Genomic DNA, 15292 nt, shown 5'->3' on the forward strand with positions numbered 1-15292 from the left:
TGCGGGCCCGTGAGGTACGGGATGGGCGTGACTCGTAAGGATGGAGACCGCCTAAACCAGCTGTTACGTGCCCAGCACGCACGGGGCCTTAGGTGATAGACGCTGCTAGAGAGTTGGGCGGGTCGTTGGTCGACGGATGGGCTTCGGTCGCTGTTGGCTGTTGGCTGTTAGGTGTGGAATCTGGCTGGCAAAGGATGGGGCCTGTACGGTGTAACAGTCTGTTTGATGAAGGCCGCCGGTGCACCTGAGGTGGTTGGAGACCGAAGCGAGGCGGATGCAAGAGGAGAGGCGAGAGGCGATGCGAGAATAATGGGAGAACAAGGCACTGCCGGCGCAAACACAGGCACAGGCTCTGGCCCTGGCACTGGCCCTTGCATTGGCCACCGGCGCACCCAGATTCGACGCCAAGCCAAATCTGGCCCGCTAGGCAAGATTGGGCGACAACAATGATGCGACCTTGCTCTTCTTAGTGCTGCCCGCGCAAATTCTTTCCCCCCCTGCACTTTGCTCACCTCGCCATCCACAAACCTGCCTGCGCTGAAGGAGTCGTGACCCGCAGGCTTCGCACGCTCTCAGAGGCGCAGCACAGCACAGCGAACATCACCACCAACCACCGTGCCGAGTCCACAGCCCACAGTCCACGGTCTACAGAGTGCGGTCCCAAGTCCTTCACACGAGGCTACATACTCCTACCTGTCCTTACGCTCGTCCATCAGGCTGCCCTCCCCAATACGAGTACTACCTGACTGACTGGATTGTTGTTGGGAGTCCGCCACATAAAGCAATCGGTGTTTGGCATATAAAGGAAAGAGCAAGGACCGAGTACGGAGTACTAGGCACTCCAACCCAGCACTGCCTACCTAGCAGTATCACTAATAGGACTTCCCTACCTGTACCCGCGAGATCGGATCTGGGCTTGTCTGTTTACATGTATTGCACGTTTCAAGCTGGAGGTGTCAAAGTGTCAGCCAAGTTACAAGACTCCAGGCCTCCGTAGATCAATCAACAATCTAAATCTACCCCAGATTACTCTCGACTCTCGACTCGACTCTCGACCACGGAGAAAGACTCGATGAAGATCAAAAAAGGTTGGATTGGATCTTCACCTCTCCCTGAAAATCTCTTCAAAATATTATGGAGTAGTATGGAGTACCAATGCTACCATTCCTCCTCTGGACAGTGTACGCCGTACACATAGAATGCGGACAACACAGCGCGATGGATGCTGGCCGTTGATTTTGTCTCACCTGTTTGATTGCCCCCGTGGCTGAGTTAGGGCCCTATCCTTAGGAGCCTTTTAGGACCTACTATCCGTATATTCCGGCCATCCTGGTATCAGCGTGGCCGCCTCCCACGTCATTCTGTCTCGGGTCCTCGGCTCCACAAACATGCGAAACCCCCTGCAGCAGTACTCTGGAGTCTGTACCGTAGTGACCGATCTCAATCTCAAACCGTTTCAATCTTGGTTTCATCAGATGTACGGAGTACAGATAGATAGATATAGGAAACACCGTACAGAGTACAGAGTAAGTAGTAGTACGGAATACGCAGTACCCGAGCACGGACACCCATGCACCGCTTTTGTCGACTGGCCGATTCGATTCACTCTTTGTCAGCGAGGGAGGAGAAAGCTAAAAGGAAAAAGCTAAAGAAAAAGGAACTGGAACCGGGACCAGGATCGAGGTTTTGGGATTTGCAAGGACAGCGGTCCCTCTGTCTGATGTAAGGTAGCTATGATACAAAGTAAAGTCCTGGAATCAGCCCTCCCTTTTGTCTAAGCACATACTACCAAGGTATCATTGTAGTCTGGTCACCAGTGATGCCTCCAGCCGAAATGGCGCACCATTCCCATTCATGCGACTTCGCCTGACGCCAATCTCGAGCTCAAACCAGGTACAACTTCAACAATCCGCCGCCGTTCTGCTGGCCTTATGGGTTGGGTCGAGGTGGATTTGGGCGAGCCGCAAGTGGCGGTGCAAGCCCCTCGTGCTCTTTGCGTTCTCGAGCACGCTTGCGATTGAGCAGATCTCCACGTATCATGCGCAGATACTTGGTGGCCTGTTCGATCAAGTCTCTGCTCTCGGTGCTCTCTTTCAGTGTTTGTAGCAGTGTGGCGACCTGGACCTCGTCGTTGAGATGCGGGCAAGTTCGTCCATGGCCAAGATGCGCAAGCCCACAGAGTCCGCAGTATTCCACTCCGGCCAGCTTGAGACGACACCAGCCCATGGGATGTTGTTCTCCGCAAGCTGAGCAGAGATGTATCGGCGGCATGCTCAGGATCGGACCGGCATCGAACTGGGCTTCGCCATTGAAATGCGGTGCCTGTCCGGGCGGAACTCGCACTCGTTTGAATGGCCGGACTGACCCTCCATCAGTATCGGAGACGCTTGAGATTGGGTTTCACCGTACCTTGGACCGAACGTTTCCGCTGGACGCCCGACTCTTCTTCACTGCTGATCTCGTCATCTGGTGATTCCTCCGCCGGTTCCTGATAGTCGGTATCGTCTGGACCGATTTCCTCAGGACCAGCTGTGGCTTTGGCGGTACGCAAGGGCTTCTCGCCATCATCCAAACCATAGTCCACCATCTGCTCTCTGTTAGTGCGGGTGGCGCGGAGAAGCCCTGGCGAGAGTTGCTTACCAGTCGCTTTCTTTTTCCCCTGCCAAACGCCTCGGCTTTCCTGGCTTGCTCTTCAGCAAACAGTCTTTCACGCTCTGCTAGGATCTTGTCCCAAATACCCGGGTTGGGGGTATTGGCACCAGTTGGCGCCGAAATCTCTTCCTCCAACGACGCCTTGTCGTTTTGCCAGACACGAGCAAAACTGAACTGCGATTCAGCCGACTTCTCCTCACTGATCTTGGTATTCTCAACCTGTGAGCGGTCCAGTAAATGGTCTACTGAAGCAGAATCGTAGACAATGTCATCTGTTCCTAAGTCGTCTTCGAAAAGAGCCTGAGCGCCGTGCTTCAGGATCGACTCGAGGTCTTCGCCAGCATCGTCCTCCTTGTCCATTCGTTCGATGAGCACATGATCCAACGCCATTTTCTTACGGCCGATTTGCATGATCTTCTCTTCTGCGCTGTTCCGTGTCATCAATTGAAACACCAGAACTTTGTTCTTTTGACCGATTCGATGAGCTCGTGACAGTGCTTGGATGTCTTGGTGGGGATTGAAGTCTGGGTCCAAAATGATCACTGTATCAGCGGTCGCAAGATTGATACCTACTCCGCCCGCTCTGGTCGAGATCAAGAACGCAAAGTACGGCGAATTCGGCGCATTGAACTCATCGATTCGCTTTTGTTTCTCGATAGACGAGATGCTGCCGTCAAGCCGGCGGTGTTGCAACCCGAGTCCGTCCAGGAAGTCCTCAATGATATCCAGATTGTCCAGAAACTGGCTAAACATCAGGACCCGGTGGCCTCTTTCCTGGAGTTTCGGAAGCATAACTGATAGTAATTGCAATTTCCCCGACGCCTGGACGAGGTTCTGGAACGCCATGGTAGGATCTACTCCTCTTTCTTCAATGTCACGGCTGTAGACAAAGGGATGGCATAGGGTCTTTCGTAACTGCATCAGGATGTTGTTGAGATTCATTCGTTCCCTGACGGCAACAGTCCGGTCCTGACTGAAGATGGATTTCATGAGCTGGGGATTTCTGGCCAAAATGGATTTGTAGGCCTTCTTTTGCAGAGTCGACATGCTCACGGGAATGATGACTTGGGCCATGGGCGGCAGGAACGTTAAAACCTGTGCTTTCGTGCGCCGTAGGAAGAACTTCCGGAGTGTCTGGTGCAACTCTGGTACATTGTCTTGCGTGAGATTGGCATATTTTGCCTCGAGTTCCGCGGCGTTCATACTCCTGTCCAGGAATTGGAGGAGATTGAACAGCTCACGGGGGTTGTTTTGTAAAGGAGTGCCGGTCAGCAGGACTTTACACGGGAATCTGAACTTGGACAGACTTTCATAGATCTGAGATCGATCGCTTTTCAACCGCTGTCCCTCGTCGACAACGAGCCCCTGCCAAGGGACTCTCATCAAGCTTTGGCGAGTCTTCTCTTCACTGATGGATTCATAAGACGTGACGACAATATGGGCTTTGATGTCCTTAGCCTCCGACCGGTTTTTCTTCTGCTGATGGGCAGGTGCGTCTTTCGACTTGGAGAACAGTTCATAATCGTGAGTGAGCTTCCTCGCCGTAGAGGAACCGTAGTAGGTAACAACTCGTAGAGAAGGAGCCCATTTCTTGATTTCCCGCCGCCAGTTTGGACAAGTCGAGTTTGGAACCACCACAAGGAAAGGCCAGCATTTATGGTCCTGAACCATGGCGGCAAAGAACGCAACCAGCTGAATGGTTTTCCCCAGGCCCATTTCATCGGCAAGAATCGCATTTTGGTTTGAGAACCACTGGTAGGTGAGCCAGTTTAAGCCTTCGAGCTGATATAACATCAACTCACCGCCAGCCATGATGGACGGCTGCTGCTTCTTTATCAGGGTGGACTCGAAATCCTGTGAGCGGACGTGCTGCAAGTGACGTCTCAATGTGGTTTGTGGGGGGATTGAGAGGTGCAGTTTCTTGACATAGTCTTCATATGCTTCTTTGAAGTCGTTCCAGCGTTCGGTATCGGTATAAGGGGGCGGCTTCTCCCAAATAGCATCCTCGTAGCCGAGCCCCTTATACTTCACAAACGCCATATCCACTTCCTTGACCCGAGCGAGGTCGATCTCCTTGGTACTGTTGCGGACCACACTCGAGTAGCGCACATCAAACACAATATCAACGCGAAACACTTCTTCGGGTAATGCGTCTGCCGTGGTCATCTTCGGTAGTTGGTTTTCATGCTTTTTGAAGAAGGCCAGACGCATGGCGCCTGCTGCGATTCCCCATACCCAATCCCCCGGCATCCAAGTAGTGCGGAAGTACGATTGGGCTTTCCACTTCACCAGATACTCTTTCTCGCGTTCTTGCATCTGATCAACTGTCGTGCCAGGGACGTAGGCCTCTAAATCCACGGGGCGCCAGGCCACTAGAGCGTCAATCTGACTTTGGTGCTCAATACAGTCCTTGCAGATCCAGGATCGATGGTAGTGTTCGAAGCGCTTCTGCGCAAGTTGCACTTCATCCAGCCCTTCCTCATCTTCGTCGTCTAGAGATGAGTGTGCCGTCTCTCGTGCAGGAAGATGGTGCATATGCCAGGCGCGGAAGCACTGAGCGCATCTGAAAAGTACGTTGGTAACATTGTCGATCAGTTTTGGCTCAACCACCGTGATTGGATCCTTTCCGCCGTTTTCTTCTCTCTGCAGTTGCTCCTGGCGTGTCGTCAGACGTATACGGAGAGGCCTTGACAGCTCACCCAAAACGTTGCAGCCGACACAGATGCCATGATGTGGCGCCCGTTTGTCTCGATCATGTGCAAGTCCGATGCATCGCCTACATTGTAGGACAAACATGGTTTCGCGCACCTTCGTCACCAGGTGATCTCGACTGCCTCTAGGCCCAAGGCATACCTTGTGATACGAGTTTGTACACCCCTGACAAAAGACGAGAGGTCCTTTGTTGCTATCATCCCCCTTGAAGTAGCAGGTGTCGCACTCCTGCCGGTGGCGTTTTCTGAAAGGGTCTTGTTCAGAGATTCGAGCAAAGTGCTCCTTAGCACCGACCACTTTCGGGCCAGACTTCTCTTCCTCGTAGCTCGAGATCTCATCCTCCTGTCGCTCTCGCATGCTGTGTTGGGGTTTGGACCGTGTTCTCTCAGATCGACGAGTGCCAACCTCGGGCTCAGGCGAAGATTCATAGTTCCGGGATCTAGTGCCCCTCTGTGATCGTAAGAGCCCCCTCGTTGGTCTCAGCGTGGACATAGGTCGCCTGCCACTCCGGCGGGGTCGCGTATCGGAGTCATTGTCGATCTCAAGTAGGTCTTGCTGCAAGTAATCTGGCTTCCGTTTCCGGGTCAGTCGGGCAGACCGTCTTCCCTCAAATTGGGGTTCATCAGAAGCCTCCTCGTCATCTGGCTCAGATGATTTAGCTGCCACTTCGCTCTCAGATACTTCGCTTTCCCCAGGCTCGTGGCGACGTCGTTTGCCTGGCAACTGCAACTCGTCCTCGGATTCTGACATCTCGATCTTACTCCAGTCAACCATGCCGGTGAACCCTGGCTTGTGGGAGCTTCGTCTGCCTCGATTTGACATTTGTTTGCCTTGGAAGTCTTCAAGGGCCGACGATCCGTTATCAAGGTCGTGTAGTTCACGGGCAGAAACCTGCAGAGGAGACATGTCTTAGTAAAGGTAGAAGGGAAGTGGAAGAAGATGAGAGAGCAAGTGGTCAAAGCATGAAGAGATACCCTGGTAAGGAATAGGTCAGAGTATATTCAAGTCTTGCCAGTCCAGACGAGATTGATGCGAGCAAAGAGGAACTTACAAGACTCATTTCGCCGCTGTCCAGCTTGACCAGATAGCTATCCTCATCGTTCTTCGACACAATCCTCCGTACTGAGAAATGTCCCGGAAGAGATGCGTATTCCTGCTTGCGCTCGTCTGACAGCCTCGGAATATCGATGTAGAAAGACTGTTGCAGACGAGGAACGAGTACGACAGCTGGATCTTCCTCCTCCTTCTCCTCCTCCTCAGAGACTGTCTTTCGAGGTTGTTTGTTTTTTACGCGTCTCTCCTCATGAGGTCCATCTCCTTCTTCGTCGTGAAGGATATCGCCGTCACTGCTGGAATTGTCGTGCGCCGATGAAGCACTTTGCATTTTCTCAGAGTCCGAACTGTCACTGAGCACATCCTCAGTCGGCTTCCCAACAGGCTTGGGCCCCTGAGGCGGTTTGCCCATCCATGAAGAGAGATCGATAGGGTCCATCGTAAGACGCGACAGTGCCGCAGATCAAACGCGTGTTGAAGAGTGCGGAGTCGATTCTTCGGTTCTTCGAGGGAACATATCTAGACCGGCGGTACATGCCTGCATGACAGTATCCAAACAAAGCATTGGGATACAGAAATTCCCATTTCTCGGCGATGTGTCGTGAATACCAGGATAAGGGATGGAAGTGAAGCGCGGAAGTCACAAGGAAAGTCCCTCTACACGGTACAGGGTCCTAAACACTCAATTAAAGTTGGAGATCTTCTACAACAGCATTCTCCAACACAAGTATGTGTAATTGCTGCAGTGTAACTTTTCCTTGGCCAACAAAAGACTCCTCCAAACCGATCTCAAGACTCGGATTCAGGCTCAGGCTCACATGAATGCAGGCTTTTGGTGGCATCGTCCCGCGAGGAAGTTCCTCCCTCAAAGCACTGGGCTACATCCAGCCCGCACGCTACATATCCTTGACCGGCGCCATTGAGAAGGGTCACCGAGAAGCCCAGCACAGCGCAAGCAGACATGAGGCACGCTACAGAGCTGTTCGAGATGAGGATCGGGATCGGACTCAGGCTCAGGGACTGGCTGGGCCGGCCCTGAAGGTGCATCGCGGTGCTTCCGACCGGTGGGATCAACCAGACGGGCAGCGGTGGACGCTGACGAGACGAACGTCTCACCGGCAGCCAGACGAGAGACCAGCACACTCCGAAGCGAGGGCGCCCGTTTCACTCCCATACACGACTGCCAGTTCGGAATTCATCTATGGAACTTTTTCTGTCCTGTCCGCCCTCAAGGCTAGGAGGCGCAAGCTTTACAAACTCTACCGACTGCGTTCCCCGACCCATACTAGTAATCGAGACTCGGACAAGCCTGCGCGAACGAAAGCAAATACTGGCACCGATCGGTTCGAAGGCTCGTGGGACCACATACAAGCTCAAGAGGATATCTACAACCTTGCGAAAAGAGCAGGAGTGGAGGTCAAGGACGTTTGGGGTCCGGAATGGAACAGGATTCTATCTAAAGCTGCGACAGGGCGACCGCATAATGGTTTGGTGCTGGAGGCTTCACCGCTGCCCAAATTACCAGTGACAGGGCTGTCTCCTCTCAACAGCTCATCAGACGCTATCCTCGCCACTGTAGGTTGGGCTTCACAAGAAGATCAAGAGGTCAACCGTGCGTTCGAGAACCGTGGCAATGTTGCAACCATTCCGTCTGTCCGCCCATCTCACCGCTATCCTTTCATCCTCCTCCTCGACTGCATTACCGACACCGGTAATTTCGGCGCGATCGTCCGGTCTGCCTGGTTTCTTGGAGTCGACGCTATACTCATTCTCGATCACGGCACCGCTCCTATATCATCCAACAGTCTGAAAGCCTCCGCCGGAGCTCTCGAGTATATGCCGATTCTGCATGTGAAGAACGAGAGATCTTTCGTCAAGATTTCACGGGAGAATGGCTGGAGATTCTTTGGTGCCGATGCTCCTGACAGCGAGCGCCCATTGCTCAATCACTACGCCAAGGGCAAAAATGTTCGAACGCTGGGATTTGAAGGAGCGTTATTGCGACATCCTTGCGTATTAGTCCTTGGGAATGAAGGGACTGGCATCCGAGATTTCATGAAGTCTCTCGTGGACGGCGTAGTGGGAATCCCCAACGCAAGACCACAAATCGGAGATATTGATAGTCTCAACGTCAGCGTGGCAGCGGCTTTGATGACCCAGAGATTCTTCGATTCTGCCCCTGCCCCAAGTGGTCCTGAGTAAATATCATGTTATCCGATGCGTACGAATCTTCCTCAGGAGAATGTGGGAAGTGCCACCCACAAGCCAGTTGGACCAGTTGGACAAAGTTACTTCGTTTGGATCCATTCTAGCGAGTAAATCGGACTGTCCCGACGGAAGGGGATGACGACGTCTCGGGTCGTCGAGTTTGCGCCGGCCTCTCCGCCGACCGACAACATTGAGATCACTTTCTCGTCTTTTGCCAAGATTCTGATCTTTTCACCATCGTGGTCGATCTGGTAGAATTTCCGACCGAACCCACCAAGAAAGCCCTCTAATACTACCTGAGATAGGCGGCTCTTTTCCACCACTCCCTTGGTCACCGCATCCTCGAACGCCTCCAACACAAGCTGCGTGGCATACGGCTGAGTGAACACCCCAGCCGCACATTTGCCAGCCTCATGGATGCCCAGACCGCCCTTCTTTGCGCTCAGCGGATGCGGGGCTGAGTCAGTCCCTAAAAAGAACTTGGGATTGCCACTTGTCGCGGCCTGGAGCAACGCGACTCGGTCGGTAGGGAGCTTTGCGACCGGTTTGCAGAAATTGATTGGATCTCCGGCCCAATCATCAATGATGAGAAAGAGGTGGTGAGCTGTGATGGTGCCCACAACGTTCGGCCCACATTTCTTCACAGCCTCGATGGCAGCAGCGGTTGTGCAGTGCTCTAGGACAATGCGCAGCTTAGGGAACCGTCGATGGAGATCGAGTAGGGTGGGCAGGAATGCTTCCTCGGCGTTGAGCACCGTGATATCCTGAGCAGGGGGTGCTTCGCCATGCAGGTTCAGAACCAAATCTTCTTCCTCCATGGCTTTGAACAGGGGGTAAAATTGCTCATAGTCCACGACGCCCGAAGCAGAATTGGTAGTGACTCCTGCGGGATAGGACTTGACACCGAAAAGACCTGCCTTCTTGGCCTGCCGGATCGTGTCTGGCGTAATGGAAGGATGTAGGTACAGCGACATCAGAAGGGTTGCGTCTGTATACCTGGCAATGGCCTCCTTGTATGCCAGGGCGTGCTCGACGGTGGTGATGGGCGGAACTAGATTTGGCTGCATCGAACAAATATAGACAAGGTCAGACACTGGCGCTTCACATAAACTTCGATTGAAAGGGGAAACCCCTCCCACCCAGAACCACGGCTCAATATGTAGGGTCAGAGAGCCTCGGGTGCCAGGCTTCCCTTACCATGACAAAGACGGTGTCCACGCCGCCCGATTTGATCGTGCCAGCCACTGCTTCCAGCATGGCGCCGTCGCGGAGATGGACATGGAAATCCGCCGAGGCGGGAAGGACGAGGCCGCCAAAGAGGCGTGGAGACATGATCAGGAGATGGTCGAGAAGGATGCACAAAGGCAGATCAGATTGGTTCGTGGGAGGAGAAATATCAGCCGCGATTTTGGACCTGTTTACGAAGTAGGGAAAAAAGATTTGATAGTGCCTGTATGGCCAAGTGCTCCGCTGTATCCATACACAAGTCACGGTATTGTCTCCTACGGCGGAGTTCTGTGGCATCTGGCGCTGCTATCTGATTTCATCCCAATCCAATCCACCCCTTAAGAAAGTGTTGCATGAAATATGTGTACGGAGTTGAGTGCCTGGGCCATCCATCTTCGACCCCCCACACCGGTCCTGAGTGTCACAACTGACCTTCCCAGTTATGTCGTTCTGTCGAGGTATTCACTATTCTGAGCTTGTTCTGAATCGGTCTGTGCCACTTATGATTGGCAGTACGGAATTCACTGTCCAAGTCCTTTCCTCAATGCAGAACAAAGACCCCCGGACCCTAGCAGCGAAATCTTTTACTTCCCGAAGATATGAAACACAAAATGCTTGCGAGCAATGTAGATAGACGGGCACACGTGGTTCGGAGCAAGGGCCGGTGTGGCCACAATTCCCATTGTATGTTCAGTCATTCGGTCGAGAGGGGCGGTATATCCATTGATTCTCCCAACGGTTTGGCACAGTAGGTACATTGCCTGAAACTGGATCCATCATTCGTCGGTCTCGTCTCCCATCAGGAGTACGGGGTACCCAGAAGCACATTCCCATCTCAACTCCTCCAAAATATTCACAGACTCGGTGTCGGTCTTAGTCGACCCATTTCCAGTTCTTCCTGAGTGATGCATGATGATGTTGGTCCCTTTTAATCCTCATCCAAGGTTCTTCGTCCTTGAATGCTTAGTTGCAAATCCAGGTTTATCTCCAAACGCCAGCTCCGGCATCTAGCCATGCATTGAGCAATTGCTGCTTCGTTCATGCGTGAAACAAATGGCGCTATCAGTTCGCTCAAATCGCAGTGTCGTAGACAGTCTCAGTCCTAAAGATGGTCAGCATGTCGTTCTCCCCGTTGGGAAAGTGGCAGTCATACCTCATCCGTCAGCCGATCCAGTAATTGGATGCTCAAAATCATCACCAGTAGCCCAAGCGTGACGATTACCAGTAGTCCAAAGCCGAACCAGCCCAGGACCATTGCCGCCGTCCCGACCCCGGATTTGACGCTTCCATTGCCGAGGTCTTGTGCAATGGTGCTAGCTGCTACAGCTGCAGTATGTTGCCACATCACCGACACCAGGACAAAGACTGATGAAATGAAGATAGTCGCCAAAGCCACCTGCGAAACAGCCCTTGATGGGAATGGTCGGACTTCCCGTTCAGACCCATCGGGGCCGGTGCTCGTATGCCATCCGGGAAAGGTCGCCAGCAAGAGGAACGTCAGGAATGCCAGGACGATGGCGATGATCAGCAGATATGGGAACACAATCGCGTTCTTGAATGTGCTGGCAACCCATATCAGGTTGAGAGGATCCTGATCAATGCTGACCAGGTCTGCCAACGATGTTGAATTTTGGTTGCACATCCACGCTCCGTCGTCCACCTTGATACAAATACCAAAATATCCCACTCGCACATTGAGGTCTGCATTTCCGACGATATTTGCTATCGCTGTCGTGACTGAAGGGTCGACCTGGACGGTACTGAAGATGGGAGCGTATTGATGGTAGTATAGGGAGATGAGGTAAATGTCCGGAATGAGGGGAGATGTAGATGAGCATCCTGCAAGTAGTAGTGCTGCGTGAAATCAGTTAGCATGATGCCGTCTTGCCTTCTTGTGTAGGAACCACTTACATAGTAGGATGATGGCAATTGCGATGAATATCATGAGCACATGATGGTAGCCGATGACGGGGACAAATCTCCGCCATCCAGTCGTGAATCTGAGGGCCATGATTTTGCACCGTCAACGTTTGGTGCCCTGTGCTCTGTACTGAGATTGCCGTCCGTGCGGACGGAGTATGGTGTTGAAGCTCAGCACGAGCAACGATTTGGCCTGAGCCCGGGTCAAGATGTGGTCAGAGCAGTTCGGGAAGGAAGATCGATGCGTAGAGGAGGATGTGAGATGTTTATAGCTGCTGCTTGTGATGTGTTCTGGTGGGAATCTGTTTGTCCAAATGCACTGGGACAAAGAATGTCAGCTGCCTGAGTCTTGCAGTCGAGGAGGATAGAGAAGGGTTGGAGAGGAAGGGAACAGAGGAGAGGCGTAGCTTGATTTAGTTCTGCAAATATCTGAGACTGGGATTGTAAGGCGCCAATTGCCATGTTTGCTCAGAGATTTGCCATCGGAAATCCGTGAGGCTGGTCTGTGGTGTGAATAATTATTCTGGTGGCAGGAAAATGCTCTGGATTCATCCACGGAAATGGCGCAGGGGCCGGCGAGATCTGCCAAGCCTAGTGTGTTTACATTTAACTCTTCTGGTCTTAGTGCATCCGCAACCTTAAGCTACTCCGTACTAGTCCACTACAGCCTTGCAATGACGTCGCCTCCTACACCCCTGACACCCTGGTGCCTGTATCTCCAGGCGGTCATCTACTCCGTGATACCTGGGTATGTAGTACGGAGTACCTGTGCAGGAGTAGGTAAGGTTGCCAGTACGGGGTACGGGGTACCTATTCATGCTTTCACTTCATTTCTCTGGATTATAACGCATATCATTGTTATGAATAACCCGCCGCCAAAATCCCCCCTCCACCAGGCGCGTCTCATAGCCAATGGTCGTCAATTCCTTGCCTGGTTTTGGTGCCCAACATGAAGCCAGCCTTTCAACCAATCTCAGCTGTCCACATCGCAAACCAGACTCTACCGTAGTTCACCAAGCCAATACCAACACCAACACCAACACCAAAACTGAATGCCACCAAGTCAAATATCCAACCGGCTTACGCAGAGACAAACGCAAATGAACTAAGGTCCAACCTGGACTTCCGCACGGGTGACCCTATCTCCGAGCCTTCATCGTCGCTGTTCGGCACTATCGCATCCTCACTACCTCGTAGTTCGCCTGTGCCAGGGAGTTTCGCACTCAACTCGTTGTCTTGACTCAGCAATGGTTTGATTCGCTCGCTGCTGATTGAAGCCTGCGTCGTTTTCATCAGGTTCGATGTTCGGCATGCCCTCTGCTGGCCAAGTGACTTAAGGGCAGATTGTTGGACTTCAGGTGACTGCTGACCAAATGTTCGGTGTAATTTGACCTCACTGCACAGCGTTTGAATTTTCCCTGTTTGTGGCAGCTTCTTCAACGCAGCGATTTGCGCCGCTGGTGACAGTGCCGTAAATGTCTGACAAGGTTTCCGCGAAGATCCTGGAGAGCGTTTGATTGTGCCCGTTCCCTCTCCAGGCTGGAAAGCGAACTTCTGTAACAGAGCCTCATTCTGTTGCCGAACATGGTAATCAAGCAAGTCCTCAAAGGCACTGGGGTCATCATCTTGGCTGATCTCCCTAGCAGCACATCGTCTTGCAGGGACCTCATCAGGGAAACTTCTGCTCGACGGAGAGGAGGTGCAGATGGGGGAGAGAGAAGTTATGGAAGCCGGGCCGATGACTGGCGACGACTGAGGTATGGTTTGTAAGGCATCTTGATCTCCAGAGACACATTCACTGTCGCCCTGGACGTCATTGTTGGCGGCTGAACTCTGTTCAGGACTAGCAACTTGCTGAACTTCGCAGTTTAACAACATCTCGTCAACAGAGTCATCTGAAAAGACATCAAACCCGGCTTTCTTGCCCCTCTTCGCCCTAGCCTGCTTCTGCGCCAGTGGACTAGACTGCTCGATTTTGGATGAAAAGAACGGGCTTTGCTTTAATTCTTTGGGTGGCGAAGGTCCTATAGAATCGGAACATAATCTTTGGCGCTTCGGCGCTTGGTATGTGGACAGTCTGGAGGCTCGTACGAGAAAACTCGACCGATCTGAGTCGGTTGGCCGCCCCTGCTGCGAGAAGACACTGCGTCTAAGGGCCGGGGCAGAAGACACTAGCCTCGGCTCCCAGGAAGCATTTCGATTGCGTTCAAGAAGTCGACCTTGCGAGGGAGAAGGTGTCAGGCTGTTGGGGTCCAGCTCAGCAAGGGGCTGGCGTTGGGGTTTGAAGAATGTCTCAATCGACTTCCCGGGCTTCAACTCTGTCGCCGGCGCGTAACTCTGTCTCCTGTTCTCACCGAGGACTGGTCGAGATCCGGACTTGACTGCGCCCAGCAATATAGGCCTCTTCGAGAAGGGATCTAGATCACCGCATGCAACACCAAGTGAGGTCGCTGGATCGATATAGGGACCAAGATATGGCATGTCGGACTCCAGCAATCCCGGGCCGAGGTCGTTTAGAAAGACCATCTTTTGCGCGATTGGGCAGAACACTCGGTGGTGCAAGAATGTTAACTCAGCCTGCCGGAACCGCTCCAAATATTTGTCTGGTACCACCATTTTGCCCTCGAATTGGACCATGCGGAGGATCTTTTCGATGTCCCTATACTTTCGCACATACGCATGTGCGGTCTTCAGCCCCATTTTGCCGATATTGGGCAGATAGTCGCACCCACTGAGGATGGCCATTCTCATAAACATTGAGTCAGTCCATCCCGCCAGGCTAAGCTCTTTGCACAAGGCGAAGTCGGCCCGCTCGACTTCAACAAGTTCGCCATATTGATTGAGTTTCGTCAACAAGCGCTTCGCACCGAACACGAGAAGGTCCGAGTCTTCGGACAAAATCCCATCTATTATGCCGTTTTGTTCGAGATACACCAGCTGAGCGTCCGCTTCGTATGGAGCCACGACGTACTGTACGTTAAGCTTCTTCAGTTCTTCGATCAATTGTCGGGCCATAAGAGGGGTTACGTCCACGGCCTTTTGAAGTTCCTGTTGGGCTTGCGAGGACTTGCCCGCTCTGTGCAGTTCCAGACCCAGTGCTTTGCTCTCTTCTCTTTTCTTTCCTCTCGCAGCGTTTGTTCCGGCTTTGCTAGGTAGATTGTCTCCGTCGAAGACCAGATATGGAGTGACCCCAAAGTCCAGAAGCATCCGTACCCGGCTTAAGACAAAATCAATGTGTATGGTCGTTGGCTTATCAAGGGCCAGGGCAAAGGCACACCCCACCACTCCTCGATGCAGCCATCCGTAGGCGTCCACGCCGATTGTCTGGCCGGCGAATTTTTTGAGAGTACAGTGCTTGTGAATCGACTTGAGCAAGGGTAGTAACCCTATCAATTGTTAGGTCTCGGGGCTGACAATAGGCAAACAACGGACCTTTTATGCCCATGTTCGCAGAGATGCACCCCTTCACCGCCTATTTCCACTGGTGTCTGGCGAGAAAGCGGCTATTTCAAATGAGCAA

General features: G+C 52.7%; 5 protein-coding genes across 5 annotated transcripts; 1 reads left to right on the forward strand and 4 right to left on the reverse strand.

Annotated features, from left to right (window-relative positions):
• Positions 1 to 1929: 1929 nt before the first annotated feature.
• A1O3_01887 (uncharacterized protein) lies at positions 1930 to 6856 on the reverse strand (the record flags this gene model as incomplete). Its single annotated transcript, XM_007732030.1, has 4 exons — positions 1930 to 2360; positions 2410 to 2587; positions 2641 to 6255; positions 6416 to 6856. The coding sequence occupies 4 exons, from the start codon at positions 6854 to 6856 to the stop codon at positions 1930 to 1932; spliced, it is 4665 nt and encodes a 1554-aa protein (XP_007730220.1).
• A 383-nt stretch (positions 6857 to 7239) lies between these two features.
• A1O3_01888 (uncharacterized protein) lies at positions 7240 to 8619 on the forward strand (the record flags this gene model as incomplete). Its single annotated transcript, XM_007732031.1, has 1 exon — positions 7240 to 8619. The coding sequence occupies one exon, from the start codon at positions 7240 to 7242 to the stop codon at positions 8617 to 8619; it is 1380 nt and encodes a 459-aa protein (XP_007730221.1).
• An 86-nt stretch (positions 8620 to 8705) lies between these two features.
• Positions 8706 to 9957, reverse strand: A1O3_01889 (dihydroorotase, homodimeric type; the record flags this gene model as incomplete). Its single annotated transcript, XM_007732032.1, has 2 exons — positions 8706 to 9686; positions 9823 to 9957. 2 exons carry the CDS (start codon positions 9955 to 9957, stop codon positions 8706 to 8708), a joined length of 1116 nt encoding a protein of 371 aa, XP_007730222.1.
• A 1042-nt stretch (positions 9958 to 10999) lies between these two features.
• Positions 11000 to 11863, reverse strand: A1O3_01890 (uncharacterized protein; the record flags this gene model as incomplete). Its single annotated transcript, XM_007732033.1, has 2 exons — positions 11000 to 11706; positions 11764 to 11863. The coding sequence occupies 2 exons, from the start codon at positions 11861 to 11863 to the stop codon at positions 11000 to 11002; spliced, it is 807 nt and encodes a 268-aa protein (XP_007730223.1).
• Positions 11864 to 12852: 989 nt separating this feature from the next.
• On the reverse strand, positions 12853 to 15217 carry A1O3_01891 (uncharacterized protein; the record flags this gene model as incomplete). The annotated part of the gene is made up of 2 exons (XM_007732034.1): positions 12853 to 15158; positions 15205 to 15217. 2 exons carry the CDS (start codon positions 15215 to 15217, stop codon positions 12853 to 12855), a joined length of 2319 nt encoding a protein of 772 aa, XP_007730224.1.
• Between the last annotated feature and the right edge of the window lie 75 nt (positions 15218 to 15292).

This window comes from Capronia epimyces, assembly GCF_000585565.1.
Source record: "Capronia epimyces CBS 606.96 chromosome Unknown aczIQ-supercont1.2, whole genome shotgun sequence".
Taxonomy (NCBI): domain Eukaryota; kingdom Fungi; phylum Ascomycota; class Eurotiomycetes; order Chaetothyriales; family Herpotrichiellaceae; genus Capronia; species Capronia epimyces.